The sequence below is a fragment of the Molossus molossus genome, unplaced genomic scaffold, assembly GCF_014108415.1.
Source record: "Molossus molossus isolate mMolMol1 unplaced genomic scaffold, mMolMol1.p scaffold_m16_p_13, whole genome shotgun sequence".
Taxonomy (NCBI): Eukaryota; Metazoa; Chordata; class Mammalia; order Chiroptera; family Molossidae; genus Molossus; species Molossus molossus.
In genome coordinates this window covers 87,789,302-87,810,506 of record NW_023425348.1, presented here as the reverse complement: position 1 = coordinate 87,810,506, position 21,205 = coordinate 87,789,302, and the positions used below count along the sequence as shown (strand labels likewise).

Here is a 21,205-nt window from a genome sequence, read left to right as displayed (position 1 = left end):
GGCGGGATCTGGGGGCCGAGAGCGGTTCGCGCGCTTCGGGCCTACTCCGGACTCGCCGCCTCCGCCGCCATATTCCCGGTAACGGGGGCGCGCGGCCGGGGGCGGCTGGGCCGGAAGAGGGCTCGGGGCCGGCGCTGAGGCGGGGAGGGGGTCGGTTGAGTTTGGGGCAGCGGGAGTCTGCGGACGGAGGGCGGCACGGGCCTTTTGGGAGGGGGCTGAGGGCGCTGGGCCGGGTCTGCGGGGAGGGAGCGGGGCGGGCCTAGCTGGGGGCGAGGACTGGGCCTGGGTGGGGAGCGGGGGCGGCCGGAGCCCCGGGACCTGTGGCGACTCTAGCTGGGCCGCCTTGAGGCCTAGGCAGGTGCGCCAGGCTGGGGCTGCGGGCTTTGCTTCGGGCGTTCTTCGCAGCGCCGTCCGAGGGCCCCTCGGAGCAGAGGCCTGGACTTTCCCGAGGCTCCACGGCCAGCTGCGGCGTAGCTGGGGTCGGGCCCGAGGGTGATGGGCAGCGAGCCCCGCGAGCCTCGGCGGCCTGGGAGAGCGAGGGGCGGCGCGAGGCCGGGGGCGGGGCGGAGCGGGTGGGGCCGGGCTGGGGCTGCCCGGAGGCTGCGTCTCTGGAGACGGGAGGTTGGCAACCATTGCCCTCCTTTCAACCTGGGACCCACATGCCATCTGACTCTTGCCTCTTTCTGGATATCGCAGTGGCGTCTTTCTTACGTTGTCCGTGTGCCGGGCTCGCGATCTGCCTTCCGGAGCCATGTCAGAAGGAGTGGACTTGATTGATATATACGCGGACGAGGAATTCAATCAGGTGAGGGGTCATCCGCCGCATTGGGATAGTCCTGCATCTTCCAGCACAGCTGCAGTGGTTCCAGGCTGTGCCAGTCCTTGAGGATTTGCTAGGCCTGAACACGCCTCTGTGGGCTCTGAAATGGCCCCTGTGGCAGACTTTCAAGACTCCTGAGCACTGTGCTTTATGTTCATTTAAGACTCCAGATTTCATTGGAAGGGCTTTGATTTAAGAGCAAATAAAAATCAGGTTTAATGGAATGGTGAGCCAACCTGTGGAATGTGCTGCCCCAGGAAGCCAAAGTTGGATGTCTGTCTCCTCAAAAGCGAACCACACTTAAAAATCAGAGTAGTGTTTTCTGTAGTATTTATGAAGACAATGTTGATACCTGTTCCTTTGTGATTCTCTCAGACTGAAGCTGGGAAAAATGTTGTTAGTCTCCTCTTCCTCCCATAAGGCAGTGCAAAGGCGCAATATAAAGATACTTTAACGTTTAATGTGAGCTCAATTCTGATTGTTGTACATCTTCTGTAAGTAGCTTGTCTCCCGTCTTAAGAAGTCTGTAGGCATTTTTGTGTAATGCATTTTATTGATGAATCTAATGGGGGGAGAGGGGAGAGGTAAAGGTTTTGGACAAATAGTTAAAAAGCAAGTATAGATCCACTGACGTACCCTAAATTAAATTTGTTGGTGCCTTTATATTATGTCAAGAAACATTCTACAATGGTTTCCCTTGAAGCAATAATCTCATATACAGTTTGATTCTGAGCTCTTGAGCTCACATCTCAAGAATGTTCCAAAGTCTCTATTTAAAACTTAATAATATCTTGCCTGGATTGTTTTCAGCGCTCTTCTACTTGAGTAAGCTGGTTCTTCCCATTGGTATCTTTTAATGGGTACACATTAGGACTTGGAGAAAGGATAAAAAGAACAAACTAGAGAGGGAAAGTATGCCACTTGGACTCTGACTTGGATATGAGGCAATAGAAGTGCTTGAAATATATGCTGTTTTTTTCACTTGGTGTAAGTTTACATTAAAAAACTTTTTGCCCTGGCCCTGGCCGATTTGGCTCAGCGGTTAGAGCATCAGCCTGCGGTCCCGAGAGACCCGGGTTCGGTTCCCGCTAAGGGCATGTACCTCGGTTGCAGTTTGTCCCCGGCCCTGGTTGGTCGTGCGGGTGGCAGCCACTCGATGTGTCCCTTTCACGTCGATGTTTCTCTCTCTCTCTCCCCCTCTCCCTCCCACTCTATCTGTACAAAAAATGGTAAAGTGTCCTCGGGTGAGGATTAAAAAAAAAAAAAAAAATTTTTGCCTTGGCCAGTTTGGCTCAGCGGTTAGAACATCATCCTGCAGACCAGAGAGTCCTGGGTTCGGTTCCCACTAAGGGCATGTACCTCGGTTGCAGTTTGTCCCCAGCCCTGGTTGGGGTTGGGTGGTGGCAACCACTCGATGTGTCTCTCTCATGTCGATGTTTCTCTCTCTCTCCCTCCTGCTCTATCTGAAGATAAGTGCAAAAATATCCTCTGGTGAGATTTAAAAAAACAAAACTTTGTAATGCATTATGCCTTTTTAACATGGAGATTTTAGAATACACAAAATTAAAATAGTGTGATGACCTTGTATCTATCATTAGCTTCACCAGTTATACTTGTTTGTTGTTGTTGTTACTTCTCACTGAGGATATTTTTTCCATTAATGTTTGATCAAGTGGAAGGGAAAGGGGGAGGACATTGATGTGAGAGAGACACATCGATTGGTTGCTTCCTGCAACCAGTGGTGTCTGACTAAGACTGGGGATCAAAACTGCAACCCAGGTACTCACCCTTGACTGGAAATTGAACCTGAGACCCTTTGGTCTGAGGGCCAATGCTCTAACCACTGAGCCAAACCATGTAGGGCCAGTTATACTTTTTTATTTTTAAATTGATTTTAGAGAGAGAGGAAGGGATGGGGAGAGAGAGAAACATCGGTGAGAGAGAACATCAGTTGGCCACCTCCTGCATGCCACCCACTGGGTATTTGGCCCACAACTTGGGCATGTGCCCTGACCAGGAATCGAACCAGCGACCTTTTGGTGCATGGGTCGATGCTCAATCACTGAGCCACACTGGCCAGGCCAGTTATACTTTTTAGTAGTCATTTTCTGGTGTTTCCTTAGGTAAACTGGATGCATCTACATGTGGCCGGTGTTGGCTTAAGTACATGAAATTTTTTTTTAGAATTTCAAACGAGTCAAATAATTATGGGTAAAAAGAAAGGTTTAGTATATTAATTTAGTCACAAACCATTGCTTTCCTGAGTTTTCCATGTTACTTTGAGTCAGATTTCTACTACTTTTTAATAAGTTGTGGTTTGTCTTTTAAATACAGGATAGCAAGGAAAGAAGAAGGCTTGCTTAGTGGAGTTGGCTCCTTCTGTGGGTGGATAACAGTGCTACTTTGGAAAATGGGCTGAACAGGGTCTTTGACCACAGGGCCAGCCACCTTTGGTCTAAGAAAGTGAGATCTCATTATTTCTAAGTAGTATGAGTTGTAGGTTATAGACAAGACACCAGCCTTGTCCAAAGGTCGCTACTTTTTCAGAGTAGAAGTCATTGGCGTCAACAATTTGTGTCTTCTGGTCTCTTGTTAAAAAGAATTTTTTTATGTGTCTAATATAGACCAAAGATGGTGTGTGGGATCTAGTAGACATTTATACCAACCAGACAATATTTGATGTTTAGCAAGTTGAAGAAAGTACAGGTTTTGAATGTCTTGTGGAAGGTTGGGGGAGGAGTGTTTTTCTCCCACCCATCAGTGAGTTAATTTTTGGCCAAGCTGGTTTTATTGTTATTTGGAGGCTGCTAAAGAAATGATAAAAGCTCTGTTTGGCTAGAATTGTTAGAAGCAGGCTTAGAGTGAAGGTAGTCAGTACAGATTGTGCTTTAGAATGTTTTAAGAGTGTTCTTGATTCACCCCAAACTGACCTGTACTCAGAAATTCCGTCACATGTATTATGCTCCCCAGGGAAAAGGAATGCATTCCCTAGATGGAACCCTACAGTGCTGACTCCCTGATCTCTTACATGTCCTGCAAAAGCCTTTTTCGCAGAGCTGCTTGACTCCTGTTACATCGGGAGTCTGAGACCCAGAGCTCTCTCTCCTGAGTGTTCTGTCTCTGTCCTTGTGCAAGACAAGCAGGCACTTTGCACAGTATGCCCAGTTCTCTCCCTTACTTCCATCAACAAGTGTTTATTGAGCTACTTCTGTTTTTGAGGCACTGTGTTGGGACTAGTGAGGTAAAAGGGAGATTTGGGGGAGTCATCCATGTGCTCAAAAGTGTTCCTGGTGGTTGAGGGCAATGAACAGTGACAGAGAAGGAGGCTGTGCGGTGAGAACTGTGGAGATGGTAATTATGAAAGCTAAATTTTTTAGCTTTGGTTACAGTGAAAAGAAACAATGGTATCAAGTAGGTTGCTTTGAGAAAAATAAATCCTAGGCTTTATTACTTCCTTCACATATCAGGGAAAGGGGCTGGAGGTGAACATGCAGGTGAAGAGTTCTTATTTAAATTCATAATTCTTTCAGTTCTCTTGTTAACCAAGAAACTTCATGAGACCATCACAGTTCTTCCTATGCTGTTAAACACAAAGTTCTTCATGGGATAGTTATTCAGTATTAAATACATACTTGCTTTCAAAGTAAAAATTTTTACTTTTTTTTTTTTTTTAATTTAAGTAAAAATTTTATTGTTCATTTAATTTGTAGAATTGGATTTTGCCTAAACCTAATCCATCACTACATAAATCATCTGCTTATTTGGTATTCTGAAAAACTTAAAGTCGTTATCTTTTTTTTTTTGTCTTACCAACTGAAGAAGTAAAATGAATTCGTGTTGCTGACAGATTTAAAACCAAACACAAATTGATAACCTTGTTTCTTCAATAAAATTTTACCTCAACAGGCCTGCCCTGTGCATCGGAACTGTTCCCATCAACTTCTTTGAACTGAGACTCTATGGCTTTTGCACTCATTGAATCCTTTTGTGTTTCTTAGAGTGGTAAGGTAATCCGTACAACAGGGTCTTCGAGGATTGAGTCTATCATTCTCTAAGGTACCCTGAAAGAGCAGATGGTTAGCCTAGGCTTACCGTGATATATTTGCCCTCTGAGCTATTCAAATCTGCATGTTAGGTTGCTACCCAGTAATCATTGGTAATTTTTGTATTACGACTTTTAGAATGGAAGGAATCCCAGTTTGATTACTTGGACTATCCAAAATGGTGTGTTTAATTTCCATTTCAATACCCTTGATTAAAAAAACAAACAAAAACAACCTAGTGTGAAGTAGTGTTCTCTAAGGGTTAGATCATTGGAGTGGATCAAGTGCTTTCTCTACCTTGAACCACAAGGGTAAATTACCATAACTGGTATATGAATGAATAAGTAAGTGATTTATCTAGAGTTGGGATCATTCAGAACTTAAGGGCTATGAAATAGTTTACACACACAGTGTTTGTCAATTAGCCCTAGCTTTGTCTAAACCTTATTCAATTTATTATCCCCCTTGCACTCTGCAATATTAGCTTCTCCCTGTTTTTCACAAACTTACCCATTTTTATGCTAGATCCTTATTTATAGGTTTGCCTACCTAAAACAGTCTTCCAGTGCTTAATTTGCCTTACTGATTCCTTGTTTTTGAGCTGATCCTAAAAAGTTTCTCTTGAAATTCTCTTTCTGACATTTTTACAAGGTTTAAACTTTTCCCGTGTGGCGTTTCTTAGAGTATTCATGATCTTTGAGATTAGTTACATGCCTCAGAATTCTTCCCCCTTCACTAGCAAAACAACCCAGTAATATTATCTCTGTGCATGTTCTCCCATTGTACTTCTGATAAGCTGAGAAACTAAAAGATTGTTTCCAGAAGTTTGTGATGATGTATAGGTCTAAGAATGGATTTTTTAGTGAATCTTTCCTCTGGTCTCACTTCTGAATCAGCAGTTCTTGTGTTCATATTGAAGGGAGAAAGTCATTGGAGCTTCCTGTTCTGATTTCTTTAGCTGAGGAAATGACTCTTCAGGAAACTAGACAAGTTGCCTAATGTAGGTTTTTCCTTTATTCGCTTTTTAAAAAGACGGCAATGACATGAATGAGCTGAGGTTACCATAAAACACTTTGAACTTCTGTCTCTCTCATTTTAGCAGCATAATCTTTAGTACTTTTTTTTTTTTTTTAATTCTCACCCGAGGACATTTTTCCATTTTTTTGTTCAGATAGAGCGGGAGGGAGAGAGAGGAAGAGAGAGAGAGAGAGAAACATCGATGTGAAAGGGACACATCGAGTGGCTGCCACCCGCACGACCAACCAGGGCCGGGGACAAACTGCAACCGAGGTACGTGCCCCTAGCGGGAACCGAACCCAGGTCTCTCTGTACCGCAGGCCAACGCTCCAACCGCTGCGCCAAACCGGCCAGGTCAGTACTTTTTGAATGTTGGCGTGTAGCCTAGCCAGTATGGCTCAGTGGTTGAGCATCGACCTGTGCACCAAAAGGTTGCCGGTTTGATTCCTGGTCAGGGCACATGCCCAGGTTGTGGGCCTGATCCCCATGAGGGGCATGCAGGAGGCGGCCAGTCGATGTTCTCTCTCATCATTGTTTCTCTCTCTCTCTTAAATCAATAAAGAAGAAAAAAAAAGAATGGTGGAGTGTTAGCTAAAAAAATTACTTGTCTGATCCTTTAAAAAAAAGAGAGACCTGAGATAATGACATTACAAATTTTATCTGAAACATTAAGATCCCTTGATAGTAGGTCTTGTGGTTTTAGAATTTTTGGTATGTAGTGTTAGCTTGGGTTTCTGTAGCAAAATACCTGGAAACAAGGTGGTATGAACAACAGACATTTATTTCTCATAGTTCTGGAGGTTGAAAGGCCAGAATCAGGTTTGGGTTCTGGTGAGGGCCCTCTTCTGGGTTTTAGATCGCCAGTTTCTTACATTCTCACGTCATGGAGAGCAAAGCTAGCAGTTTCTCATGTGACTTATAAGGGCATTGATCTCATTTATAAGGGTTTCACCCTCAAGACCTTATCTAATCCTGATTTCCCCCTAAAGGCCCCACTTTCTTTTTACCATCACATTGGGGAGTAGGGTTTCAACCTATGCTTGGGAATGGGACACAAACATTCAGTCCATATAGTAATACATCACATAGGCCAAAAGTGTCTTCCAAAATAGACTTTTTTTTTTTAAATGCTCACTGTGACATAGCTTATGATATGGGTACATCTCCTGTTTTCTGACCCTTATATTTTAGAGAACTTTTCATTGTTTGTGTATATCATTAAACATCTCTGGTATTGCTCAAAGATGTCTCACATAGGTGTCATGGTAATGTATTGGATCTGCATGTCACTTGAGAAACAGAACTTAGTGAGGGGAAATCTCCCAAAGTTACTATCTTTAATTTTATTTTGGTTTCTTTGATGGTTATTAGAAAGATGGGATTGTGCCCAGCAGGAGTGGCTCAGTGGATTGAGTGGTGCCCCATGGACTGAGAGGTCCCAGTTTGATTCCTGGTCAGGTCATGTGCCCAGGTTGCAGGCTTGGTCCCCAGTAGGGCGCACGCAGGAGGTAGTCAATCGATGTATCTCTCTCATATTGATGTTTCTATCTCTCCTTTCCTCTTTTTTTTTTAATCCTTACTCCAGGACATTTTCCCATTTTTTTGTTCAGATAGAGTAGGAGGGAGGGGGAGAGAGAGAGAGAGAGAGGAGAGAGAGAAACATTGACGTGAAAGGGACACATTGAGTTGCTGCCACCCACACAACCCAATCAGGGCCGGGGACAAACTGCAACCAAGGCACATGCCCTTAGCGGGAACCGAACCCAGGTCGCTCTGGGCTGCAGGCCGATGTTCTAACTGCTGAGGCAAACTGGCCAGGGCTCCTTTCCTCTTCTAAAACATGTTTTTAAAAAAAGATGGGATTTTGTACTATGAGTTTTAGAGCTTCCCTAAATCATTTGTATAAATCATTTAAACCAGTAACTCCTATTCTTTTTGCATTTTGGTTCCCATTTTAAAATGCCTTTCCCCTGCTTTCTGTCTTTTTTTAATATATATTTTTTAATTGATTTCAGAGAGAAAGAGAGAGAAACATCAATCGGCTGCCTCCTGTGTGCCCCCCACTGGGGATTGAGCCCACAACCGGGGCATGTGTCCTGAACTGGAATCAGACTGTGACCTGGTTCATAGGACAACACTCAACCAACCAAGCCACACCAGCGGGACTCTGCTTTCTTTTTTTTTAATTGATTTTTAGAGAGAGGGGAAGGGAGAGGGAGAGAGAGAGAGAACATCAGTTGGCCGCCTCCTACCTGCCCCTCACTGGGGATCAGGCCCACAACCTGACCATGTGCCCTGACTGGGATTCAAACTGGCGATCTCTTGGTGCTGCATGGGTCAACACTCAGCCACTGAGCCATACCAGCTGAGCTCTGCTTTTTATTTCTAAGTTAATATGCCCCATTTCTTATTAAGTACAGTAGTGAGGTTTGTGTAGTTCTTGATTTTGAAAATGCATAAGACGTTGAAATTAAATTTTCATTAGTGCATCTTAGATGTGATCTTTAGAAGCTAACCTCATTGATAACAGTAATGAATGTGTCTTTGCGTTCTTATTGAATCATCATGTACCTTTTAATTCTCACAGGTGACTGGAGCTAGAAACATTGCCAACAATTCACAAGGTCTTGGGAGGAAAACTTACATGAGCATAATTAAGTGAAATAGTTTTTAATGAGGAAGTTTTTCTTACTTAGTTTCCTAGAGTAGGATAAGGAAATTTTGTGTATTTTATAAAGTATTTGTGGATTTTAAGTGAAGTAGAATGAACAAAATGAAAGGTTTGAAACCCACCTTTACTGTTTCCTCACCTCTTAGGACCCAGAGTTCAACAATACAGATCAGATTGACCTGTATGATGACGTGTTGACAGCCACCTCACAGCCCTCAGATGACAGAAGCAGCAGCACTGAGCCACCTCCTCCTGTTCGCCAGGAACCATCTCCCAAGCCCAATAACAAGACCCCTGCAATTCTGTATACCTACAGTGGCCTGCGTAATAGGCGAGCTGCTGTTTATGTGGGCAGCTTCTCCTGGGTGAGCATGGGGAAACAAAAAGGCTATGGGTGGACTGGAGGGAGAGCACTGGGAGGTGATGGCATTTTCAAAAACCAATGTTGCACTGTTATGTGCTCTGATGGGGTTGGATTTCTTTTTCCTGGGATCAGGTTGGATTGATCTCTGAAAGAGAACTATCCTGAGGACGTTCTGATGCCGAAGAAAGCAATGATTAAGTGGGTAGTTGCTTTTTCTGTCATCTTGTTACCACCCCTGACCCTGGGGCTTTATGTCTAGCAGGGTCATCTGTGGGATGAGATTTCAGAGTGAATACCTTGAACTCTTGGTGGTCATTAGATGGTCCTGTGATAATGATGGGTGACAGGGATCAGACCTTGATAGCTCTAGTACACTCGGGGTAGGTGGTGATTGTTATTCTGCAAGTTATTGTGTGACATGTTTTGGGGCTGATGGGAGGGGGTTGTTATTCCAAAATAGTAATGTATATACTGAGGGGAAAGTTCCTGACAATGGTCAGCTCTAGCATATCAGATGTGTAATTAAAAGCTGCTAGTAATCAGTGTTTGAACTGATGACCAGCCAGGCAGTCAAAGCTAAAATAGGTTTTAATCTTAGTCTCTAAAGGTGGGGATTATGGAGGGGGTGGGTGGTTTGGAATTCTGTATGAGTGAGGACAATAAGAAAAGCCTGTACTAATTGAAATATTGATGGGCTTTTGGGTTTCCTGTGGGAGGTCATGGCTGTGAATAGAATCCAGTTTGGGGGAAGGGTTTGGGACATTCTGGGTTGGGGGTGGGGGGCAGTGTAGCTCCTGACATTTCTTCCTTTTCCATTTTGCCGGCCCCAGTGGACCACAGACCAGCAGCTGATCCAGGTTATTCGCTCTATAGGAGTCTACGATGTGGTGGAGTTGAAATTTGCCGAGAATCGAGCAAATGGCCAGTCCAAAGGGTGAGGTCTGGATTTGAGAAGCCCCCTTTAGTTTGTAATCATTGGGATAACTGGTCTGCACTATATTTTGTCCCTGGATTTTAATCCGTCCTACCCGCCTATGAGGGGCAAAGAAAACTGATTTCTAATTTCAAATGAGTTGGAAGATTATAGACTGACACCTTTTGGTTGTTGTTAAGTGTGTGTGTGCGCGTACGCGCCTGCAATAATAGCAAGACATCTTTTGTTTTACTAGTTTTCACTAAAAGTGGAAGATAAGTTGTTACTCTCTGTTGTCTAGTAGATATCACTCATTTTTAATTTTCTTCCTCAAGGTATGCTGAGGTGGTAGTAGCCTCTGAAAACTCTGTCCATAAATTGTTGGAACTCCTGCCAGGAAAAGTTCTTAATGGAGAAAAAGTAGACGTGAGGCCAGCCACCAGGCAGAACCTGTCACAGTTTGAGGCACAGGCTCGGAAACGTGAGTGCGTCCGAGTCCCAAGAGGGGGTACGTGGAGACCATCTGTACAAATGGGGGAGGGCTGTGGATTTGTTTTCTGTGGTGTAGGCTCAGCCTACAATGTGGAGGAATTTGGCAGAGGGTGGTGGTGGTTGTGGGTGGTGGCATGGTCAATAGATCAGCCCAAGAATGAGGCCTGTATACAAGAAAGAACACTGCTGGGAGTCAGGTAGGTATAGGTTATACTTTGGTTCTACCACTAAGTCATGTGACCTTGGGCAAGTCACTTTACTCTGTGGGCTTATTTTCCTTATCTGAATTAGATACATATTGTTTAAAGTTCCTGTCAGCTCTAAATTGTGTGTTTCTGTCTAAAAACATCGCTGAGTGAGTGGGCTTAATTGTAAGACATGCCTCTCTATATATATTATCAAGAAGGGACACGTTAAAATATAGGTAAGGTTGGCCCTGGCTGGTTTGGCTCAGCAGGTAGAGCATCGGCCCATGGACCAAAAGGTCTCAGGTTCAATTCCCAGTCAAGGGCATGTACCTAGGTTGCAGGTTTGATCCCTGGCCCTGGTTAGGGTCATGCAGAAGGCAGCCAGTCGATGTGTCTCTTGCATCAAGTTTCTTTCTGTCTCTCTCCCTTCCGCTCTATCTAAAAATTAGTGGAAAAATATCCTCGGGTGAGGATTAGCCAAAAATAAATAAATAAGTATAAAATAAGTATATAAAGGTGGCTGTACTGTTGTCATAAACTGAGATTGGAAGGTTGCTCTGCAAGGAGTTCACCCAAAGTAGTGCTGGAGCCCAAGCATCATCCCATGGACTGAGAGGCCCTGGTTCAATTCCAGTCATGGCACATGCCCAGGTTTTGGGTTCATTCCCCAGCAGGGGACATGTAGGAGGCAGCTGACCCATGTTTCTCACATCAGTGTTTCTATCTCTCCCTTTCCCTCTCTCTCAAAAAAAAAAAAAAATCAATAAAAACCTATTTTTAAAAAAGAAGTGCTGTAGAATGTGAATTTAACAATGTTTCCCCAGCATTGTCCAGGGGTGCCCTTACAATTACCAGATATTTTAGTCTGTTTGGCACCTACTTCTTATTAGTAAAGAAAGTTTCATCATACTACCTTAGCTTGATGCTAGTGTCCCTTAAGTGTATATTATTCCCTTTATTCTGACTCTGCTCACCAAGCCACCCTCTGATATTTATTTGGTTTCCCAACTAGGCTCTCCTACCAGGAAGAGAATGCACTGACCAGCTGACACACGTGTTCGGTCTGCATGTTAGTAATTCTTCTCATTGTAAATTAATGCATTGGCATTCTGGTTTATGAATCAGCCTCTTGTGAATTTGGTTAATGTGACTTAGTTTCCTAGGGTTTGATCACCCATAGGTGAACTGTTAAGATTGAGTTTGTGAACCTGCAAAACCTGACAACCAGAGCTTGAATTGGCCTGACTTCACAAGGTGCAACCACCTTGCAAGGCTTGCCTGAAACAGCCAACTGCCTTTACTTTTCTTTTACTACAATGGGGGGCTTTGGGGTGGTGGCAAAAGTCCTCTCAAAATACTGTTTTGTGTTGATTGGATGGTCCACTGGGACCTTATATTGATTGGTTGAAGGTGGAAATATGGTCACTTCTCACTGGTATAGGAACAGCTACTCTTTTTTTTTTTTTAATCCTCACCTGAGGACATTTTTGCATTCATCTTCAGATAGAGGGGGAGGCGGGGAGAAACATCAATGGTGAGAGAGACACATCAACCGGCTGCCACCCACACAACCCCAACCAGGGCCAGGGTATATGCTCTTAGCAGGAACCGAACCTGGGACTCTGGTCCACAGGCCAATGCTCTGACCGCTGAGCCAAACTGGGCAGGATGGAAAAGCTGCTCTTTTAACTATATTGAGAGCCTTAGATGGATGTGGTGTGAGCTCCCATTGCTCTGGGTTTAAAGGCACACATTTTTTGCCTTGGCTGGTTTGGCTCCGTGGTTAGAGCGTCGGCCCGCAGACCAGAGAGCCCTGGGTTCCTGCTAGGGTTACATACCTCGGTTGCAGTTTGTCCCCGGCCCCAGTTGGGGTTGTGTGGGTGGCAACCGCTTGATGTGTCTCTCTTGCATCGATGTTTCTCTCTCTCTCTCTCTCCCTCTCTCCCTCCTGCTCTATCTGAAGATATATGTAAAAATGTCCTTGGGTGAGGATAAAATAAATAAATAAAGGCATACACTTTTCTTCCTTGACAACCTGAATTTTCAAGTCCCTTCTGTTTTAGAGTCTTCCTATAATTCAACCCTCTTCAGACTTTTCTAAGATACACAATTGTATAGCTGCATCAAGGGTACCATTCCCACCTTCCCTTGGCTTTTACTACTTGGTGTTACCTCTGTTTGCTGAAATAGTGGTGACTGAGTTATGTTTTTCTGCTGTGTCATGTTGATGGACTTGGTCTCTGTTAATTCACTAAGTACAGCTGATGGACTTCCTTTGCTTAAAAATGGCTGAGCCCTGGCCGGTTTGGCTCAGCGGTTAGAGCATTGGCCTGCAGACCAGAGTCCTGGGTTTGGTTCCCGCTAAGGGCACATACCTCGGTTGCAGTTTGTCCCCGCCCCGGTTGGTGTTGTATGGGCGGCGACCACTCGATGTGTCTCTCTCACCTCGATGTTTCTCTCTCTCTCTCTTGCTTTATCTGAAGATAAATGCAAAAAAGAATGTCCTCAGGTGAGAATAAAAAAATAAATAAAAATGATTGTTACTCTTGGGATCTGTAGCCATAAATACAAAACAGGACCTTGGGCCCAGGCCGGTTTGGCTCAGCGGTTAGAGCGTTGGCCTGCAGTCCAGAGAGCTGGTTCCGTTCCTGCTAAGGGCGTGTACCTCGGTTGCAGTTTGTCCCCTGGTTGGTCGTGTGGGTGGCAGCTACTCGATGTGTCCCTTTCATATTGATGTTTCTCTCTCTCTCTCCCCCCCCACACACTCCCTTCCACTCTATCTGAACAAAAAATGGAAAAATGTCCTCGGGTGAGGATAAAAAAACAAACAAAACAGGACCTTGCAGATGAGGGAACAGTAGATGGGAAGGTGGCTAACTTTCAGGGATCACACTCGCTAATACTTCTTCAGTTTGAGAGAACTTGGGGCATAAGCAAGATGTCATGTGTTTGAGACATGTAAAGCAAGAGAGTGCTGTGATAGGCACTGGTGTACTACAGTGTGGAAACCGTGGTGATTGCCAGGGTGATTAGTCCCACCTTATGCTTTGACCAGGAGTTGGGGTTTATCAACAAGTTTTATTTTAAGGAGCACTCTTCTTTCTACACTTATCTGCTAATGGCATCTTTCTGCCTCTGAGACTCCCAAGGCCACATGATCATGTTCTTCTGTTGGATTCCACATTAACCAGGTTTAAAGTAGAATATTAAATTTGTTCCCTCTACCCCATTTAATCAAGTGACTTGACAGTGTCAGAGCCATGTTTCCAGCTGAATACAAACGTGCTCTGCGCTCTCTTGTGCATAACACCATCCCGTTGTGCTATGGTGGTGTTCTTGGTATGCTGCCCTGTGGGGTAGAACATTTGGGCCATTGAAATACAGTGGGAGTTCCTGGGTTTGAGGCATGTTTTGTACCAAGCGTTTGCTAGGAGTCCCTGCTGTCAGCTGTGTGCCATCTGCTCGTTCTGTGGGCAGATCTTTTCTTGGCTTTTCTCCCATTTTTTCTTTATTTCTCAATCTCCAATCTTCTACTCTTTGTTGTGTGCCTCTTTTTCACTCCAGTTATCAGTTCTGGTATATGGATGAAGGGTCATCCATCCCTTGCTCTGACCTCTCATTCCCGAAATTCCCCAGTCAGAGTGCTTGGCAAGGAAAAATTCCAAGTACACAGCAGGATAGAGAAGGTCAGTTAGTACCAGTTTAAGGCGAGAAGCCCTGAATTCTTATCAGGGGGACATGGAATCTCTAATTAGATTGAATCCAGCTTAACAGTAATGAACGTAGTTCAACATTGTCATTTTCTTGTGGGTTATTAGGATCCTTCTGCATTTAAAAATATAAAGCAAACCTGAAGATAAATAACATAGGAAGCACTGAGAGTTCTGGATAAAGGACATTCTTTGACATACAGAATTTAGGATGGTATTGTTCTCTGGGTTTATGTCTTAACTAAGCTGCCTCTGACCTTTTTCTTTGAGACCAAAGAAAAGGCAGTAGATGATTTTACCTTCTTTTTCAGCCACCTTTACCTTCCTCATTATGGTGTCAGATGACTTGCTGAAGGATGAACTGTCCTGTGGGTGTGTCTAAAGCCTTGGCAGTAACAATAGTTCTTTTTGCTTCATAGGAATACCTCCACGGGCTCACTCCCGAGATTCTAGTGATTCTGCTGATGGACGGGCTACACCCTCTGAGAACCTCGTACCCTCATCTGCCCGTGTGGATAAGCCCCCCAGTGTGCTGCCCTACTTCAACCGCCCTCCGTCAGCCCTTCCCCTGATGGGTCTGCCCCCACCTCCAATTCCACCCCCACCACCTCTCTCTTCAAGCTTTGGGGTCCCTCCTCCTCCTCCTGGCATCCACTACCAGCATCTCATGCCCCCTCCTCCTCGATTACCTCCTCATCTGGCTGTACCTCCCCCTGGGGCCATCCCACCTGCCCTTCACCTCAATCCAGCCTTCTTCCCCCCACCAAACGCTACAGTGGGGCCTCCACCAGATACATACATGAAGGCCTCAGCACCCTATAACCACCATGGCAGGTAAGAACTATCTTGTTCCTTTCAGGTATGAACCAGGTAGGAAGGTAGACAGTGAAGTGTTTTGTTCTCCCTGAGGAAGGACGTGAGCACTGAATTCTTGTGTTTTCCCTTGTGGAAACTCTGTAGTCATAGTGTTGAGTCCTGGGAAATACTTATCTGTTAGATAGATAATGTTTTGTTTTTGTTGTTATTTGTTATTATAAATGTTTTTTAAAATTGATTTGCGAGAGAAACATTGATGTGAGAAATATCTATTATGTGCCCTGACCAGGAATTGAACCAGTGACCTTTCGGTGCATGTAACAGTGCTCAACCAACTGAGCCATTTGTTTGCATCTTAACCTCTTGACCTAAACCATGTCCTTCATATCCCATTTTAAGAGCTTGATGGTGTAAGTGGCTATGAGGAAGGCTATGAATAGCACTGTTGTCACACCAAAATTACAAAGTATATGACATAAATCTTGTCCTTGAAGAGAACATGAACACACAAAACAGGTGAACAGGAAGAGAACTATTTAAAAGATTATATAGGAGAACATAATTAAATAACGTGTAAAGATAATAAGGGGTGTGGCAATCAGGAATGGTATTATTTCTGTGCAGTCGCGATTCGGGCCCTCCGCCCTCTACAGTGAGTGAAGCGGAATTTGAAGAGATCATGAAGCGAAACAGAGCAATTTCCAGCAGTGCCATTTCCAAAGCAGTATCTGGAGCCAGTGCAGGTAACTCATCCTTTGCTGCCTTTTCCTTGCCTTTAGTCTTTCCATTGTTTTTCTGTTTTTTTCATGTTTTGTCATTTTCATCGTCAAGAAATTCAGCAAGAGCACTGTTAGATTCTCAAGAGTGGCACAGGTTGAAAAATAATATGTAACCTAATTTCTTGGGTTTTGGGATGTTCTAGTGGTGTTATTTTAGTCTGTGTCTAGACCTGCCCCATGAAACCCAAATTAGGACCTAGAATATAAGTAATACCATCTCATTGTGGTATTTGTTGTAGAATGAAATTCCTGCCTTGTGGGGATCTTGACCTCAGTGGATCTAGTGTCTATGCAGTGGATCCAGTGCTACATGTAGACACTGGATTTTTAGGACTGATGCCTCAACTAGATGATGATTTGATGTGGAATCTGTATTTGAGGGTCTACAGAGAGCTGGTGCCTCCATGTAGCCTATCCTAGAAAGCGGCAAGTCTGTTGGGTATCACCTTAAGGCATGATATGCTTTTTTAAAAAATAATTACTTTTTATTGATTTGAGAAAGAGGAAGGGAGAGGGAGAGAGAGAGAGACGCTGATGAAAGAGAACATGCCCCCTTCCCATTGATGATCAGGCCCACAACCTAGGCATGTGCCCTGACTGGGAAACTAACTGGCAACCTCTTGGTGCATAGGTTGATACTCAACCACTGAGCCACACCAGCGAGGCATAATATGCTCTTTTGTTGTTCTTAATCCTCACCCAAGGGTATTTATTCCATTGATTTTTTTAGAGAGTGGGAGGGAGGGAGGGGGGAGAGAGAAACATCAATGTGAGAAGAGACCCATCAATTGGTTGCCCCCTACATACTCCCTGACCAGGGCTGAGTAGCGAACCTGCAACCCAGGGACATGCCCTTCATCAGGAATCAAACCCAAGACTCTCTGTTGCATGAGCTGATGCTGAACCATTGAACCACACTGTCTCAAAAAACCATGATGTGCTTTCTTAGCTAACTTGCCCTGCTGTCAGTATTTAGTGGTCAGAACCAGAAGCCATGACTCTCAAAAATCTTCGGTTTCGAAGAGAAGAAAATAGAGGAAGTTTCAGGGTTCTGGTCCAAGTTTCACTTTATGACGTTAATCACATTCATTTACTGTGAGTTTGCCACTGTCAGATCGCCAAGTTAACCCTAAATATTATCATCTGTTTTCCATAATTTCTCAGCACTGGCTTCAAAATTTGAAATCACAGGGTAGCTTAAAGACAGGAAGTGTATATGTTCACTTTTTTTTTTACCTCCAGAACACCTTCATTGGCATCTGAATAAATCTTTTTTTCAGTTAAAAAGTAATTTATGCTCATTGTGACAAGTCAACTAGACAGAGGACTATAATGAAAATAATCTTTGATCTCCACCAATTCCTTCACACTGAGATGATCAAAATCTGAATCTCTATCTCCCTCTGTTTTTGTCGTTCTCAGTCCAGTCATTCAAACCACAAATATTTATTGGATGCCTATAAAATAGGCAAAATTTCCCCTGGTAGAGCTGACACCCTGGTGTTCCTGGGCCTCCTCAGGTCTCTCGTATTCTCACTGCCTTGCACAGAGGAAGCCGCCACTCCTCGTTATCACTGGACCCGCGTCTGGTTTCAGGCTTTCCTTGCATTCTCTTCTGACCTTAAAGCTCTTAACATAGCTTGGAAAAGTTCTGTGCAGGTACCCACCTGTGACCACTGTCTCTGCCAGGCATTGCTCAGATTTGGGGAATGAATAGACTAATTCTTGATGGCACCATAATCTAAATAACCAAAGAAATAAAAATTCCAATGTACGTGTGTGTGTATATGTGTGCTATAGATGTTTTAGGTGTACATTACATATATATATATATATACACATCTGATTGTAGATTTAAGGCAACTTAAACAAAAATATGCAGTATTAATAAAGTTCTCTACACAAGGTCTGCCTACAAGTCCACCACTTTCTGTTTTGTGTCTATCCTCTAGGGTTTTTTTTTTTCTTTTTCATATAATAACATATATGTAATTTTAATTGTTTTTATGAAAATGGAACACTGTTTTGTAATTTTTCAAATTAATACATTCTGGACATCTTTTGTATTGTGTAATAATGCCTACCGTTTATTGAGCCCCTCACTGTGTGCCTGGCACTGTGCTAAGCGCTTTACATGGATTCCTTTGGTTACATACAGGTTGATCTCATGCTTTTTAAGAACCTGTGTAGTATTCTGTAGAACCATGTTCTATAATTATATAACCAAACCCTGTTGAAGGAACTTCAAGTCGTGTCTAATTGGTTTTGTTTAATGTAAGTTTCTTGTCTCTTCCAGCTTTTATTTATTTGTTTTGTTGTTGTTTTTATCCTCACCTGAGGACGTTTTTGCATTTATCTTCAGATAGAGCAGGAGGGAGAGTGGGAGAAAGAGAGAGAGAGAAACATCGATGTGAGAGAGACACTGACTGTTGCCAACCACATGACCCCAACCAGGGCCGGGGACAAACTGCAACTGAGGTACATGCCCTTAGTGGGAACCAAACCCGGGACTCTCTGGTCCGCGGGCCGACACCCTAACCACTGAGCCAAACCAGCCAGGGCTCTAATTCTTTAATACAACAAACAACTCTAAAACAGACATGGTTAAACTTATACATAGGTGTGAATAGAAGTAGAAAATTTTTAGAATTCCTGGGTCAAAGGTATGCACATTGTTTATTTTAATGGATTTTGACAAACAGCCCTCAGACGATGATGAGCCAGTTTATACATCCACTAACAATATCTGAGAACGTCTGTGGTTCCAGAGCACTGGAATATAGGTGCTGTTTGGTTTCATACCTGCCACGTCTGCCTCATCTGTTTTAATGTGGTTCTTTGGAACAGCTGGTTACTCTTGGTTTGTGTCCTCCTGAGTTCTCCTTTTGGTCCAATTAGTTTACCTCCTCTGCTCACCCTTGGCCTTTCCCATCCCCCGTCAGGGGATTACAGTGACGCGATTGAGACGCTGCTCACAGCCATTGCTGTTATCAAACAGTCCCGGGTCGCCAATGATGAGCGTTGCCGTGTCCTCATCTCCTCTCTTAAGGACTGTCTTCATGGCATTGAAGCCAAATCCTACAGTGTGGGTGCCAGCGGGAGCTCGTCCAGGTGAGTTGATGGCTGCAGTGGCCTACCAGCCCTGAGCAGCACTCTTCCAAGGGTTGACAGGGGAGGAAAGGAGCCCAGGGTGTCTGGCAGGAACCTGGCTGAAAGGGCAGACCTAGCCCTCATGTCTTCAAGGGGAAGAAGTTAACCTGACATTTACAGTAATAAGTGTAATGTCTGGAATCTGTGTTGGGTGAGGCAGTGGACTTATTTAGGAAAAAAGACTGGTATAGCTGAGAAAATGGGCTTTGGAGCCATGCATGCTTGGATTTGAATCCCAATTCTGCTGCTAACTATCTGTGTGACCTTGAGAATGGAATTACTTGGCTTTCTAAGCCTTAGTTTTTAAAAAGGGACAATAGTAGTACTAATCTTACAGACCTGTTGTAAAGATTAGATGAGATAATGCATGTGAAGCTCCTAGCACTGTGCTTGATACATTAGTAAGATCTCAACAAATTTAACTGTAACTATTTTCCCAAATAAGATTAGTTCTCAAAGGCAGTGGGTCCATGATAGTGTAGTAGAAGGCTGGTTTAGCTAAATACTAGAGGACACCAAAACACAGCACTTATGGAAGGAATGTATTAGGCCCTCTGAGCGAGGCTGAAGAATCTTTTTAATAGGAAAAGACATCGGTCCCGGGAGAGGTCACCTAGCCGGTCCCGGGAGAGCAGCAGGAGGCACCGGGACCTGCTTCACAATGAAGATCGGCATGATGATTATTTCCAAGAAAGGAACCGAGAGCACGAGAGACACCGGGATAGAGAACGGGACCGGCACCACTGAGAGAGGTGGGATGAAGCCCCGTTTCTGGGAAAATTACTAACAGTAAAGATTTTTTTCTCTTTTTGTATATAATTTTTATTTTTTTATTTATTAATTTGGGGGGGCATTGATTTGTTCTACTTTTTTATGCATTCATTGGTTGTGTTTTGTATGTGCCCTGATTAGGGATCAAACCCGCAACCTTGGCATATCAGAATGATGCTCTAACTGAGCTGCCTGGCCAAGGCTCTCATTTTAGACCAAATAAAGGGAAAGGGCAGACTTGATTAGGTAACTGAAAATTCAGGAGGGCAGATTTCCTGCTTGTGTGTCAAGAGTCTAACCCTGAGATGGACCTGAGATTGAGCTATTTTTGTTTCTTGGCTGCCTTGCTGTGGTATCTGAGACAGCAGGCATAATGGCTAAGAGTACAGCATCTGTGGGCAGAACCAGCTGTGATCCCACTCCTCCAGCCATATTACTTTCTGTTTCCCAGTTTCTCACTTCGTGAATGAAGGTAATAAAAGCAGCTGTCCCATTAGATTGCTGAGTATTAGGTGAGATGATCCATAGGCATTTAGTACTTGTAGTGCCAATTATGTAGTGCGTTCTCAATAAATGAGGGCCATGTTATCAGCATTGTCGTGCATTAACTCCACTAAACTTTCAAGTAAAAAATCAGAAAAATGGACAAATACAGAAAAGCAACAACATTGCCTACTTGTTTGCTTTCAAAGTGCAACATTAACAGTTTTAAGAATTAATGTCTATTAAAACAATTTGAAATCAGGATACTTCAGAGAGAAGAAAGTTGATCAGGAAGAAATTTTAATAGCTTTGAAGACTCTGGAGGATACTTCAATGGAAGGATGTATTTGTTTTGGGAAAAAACTTAATGACAGAAAATCTTTTTTTCTTTTTTAAGCAAAACAAAAACAGGAGAGTTGGGGTGGGGGTTACCGGTACCACATTAACTCAGGTCATTGAAAAGTTGAGTTAGGCTTGGCTGGATCCAGGGGCTGCAGCTGTTTTTTCATTCTCAGCTTGGCAATTGCAACGGAAAGAAAGCTTCTAAAGCAAAGATTGGCCCTGGCCGGTTTGGCTCAGCAGTTGGAGCGTCGGCCTGCAGACCAGAGAGTCCCGGGTTCGGTTGCCGCTAGAGGCACATACCCAAAAACAAACAAACAAATAAAGCAAAGATTGTTTCTAGTGTGTGAGCAAGTAAGAGCAATTGTTGGCTCTTCCCATGGAGATCTTTACAGGTAACCTAGACTCTGGCAAAGGTGGTCTGTTTGTGGTTCCTGAAGGCTATTGCATGATCTAGGTGGCTTTGGGTCTCTCCTCCTCGATTTTGTGGCTTAACATCAAGTGCATTATGAAAATGTCTGTGGTTTTATGCCTATTTGGTTGGTCTAAAGTAGTGGTAACTGCTCTGGCCGGTTTTGCTCAGTGGCTAGAGCGTCAGCCTGCAGACCAGAGTCCCGGGTTAGGTTTCCGCTAAGGGCACATACCTCAG

The 21,205-nt window shown here is 44.0% G+C and overlaps 1 protein-coding gene across 4 annotated transcripts; it reads left to right on the top strand.

Moving 5' to 3' along the window:
- Nucleotides 1-8: 8 nt before the first annotated feature.
- Nucleotides 9-19,766, top strand: CPSF7 (cleavage and polyadenylation specific factor 7). 4 transcript variants are annotated; one of them, XM_036258021.1, is made up of 10 exons: nucleotides 9-78; nucleotides 697-805; nucleotides 8,698-8,916; nucleotides 9,746-9,849; nucleotides 10,164-10,336; nucleotides 14,638-14,793; nucleotides 14,995-15,052; nucleotides 15,659-15,777; nucleotides 18,756-18,924; nucleotides 19,548-19,761. In XM_036258021.1, the coding sequence occupies exons 2-10, from the start codon at nucleotides 752-754 to the stop codon at nucleotides 19,708-19,710; spliced, it is 1,215 nt and encodes a 404-aa protein (XP_036113914.1). In that variant the 5' UTR covers nucleotides 9-78; nucleotides 697-751; the 3' UTR covers nucleotides 19,711-19,761. The 4 variants fall into 4 exon arrangements, with proteins under 4 accessions (XP_036113914.1, XP_036113913.1, XP_036113912.1 ...); XM_036258020.1 differs by having other exon boundaries at nucleotides 10,164-10,309; nucleotides 14,638-15,052; nucleotides 19,548-19,766; XM_036258019.1 differs by having other exon boundaries at nucleotides 14,638-15,052; nucleotides 19,548-19,766.
- The last annotated feature ends 1,439 nt before the right edge of the window (nucleotides 19,767-21,205 follow it).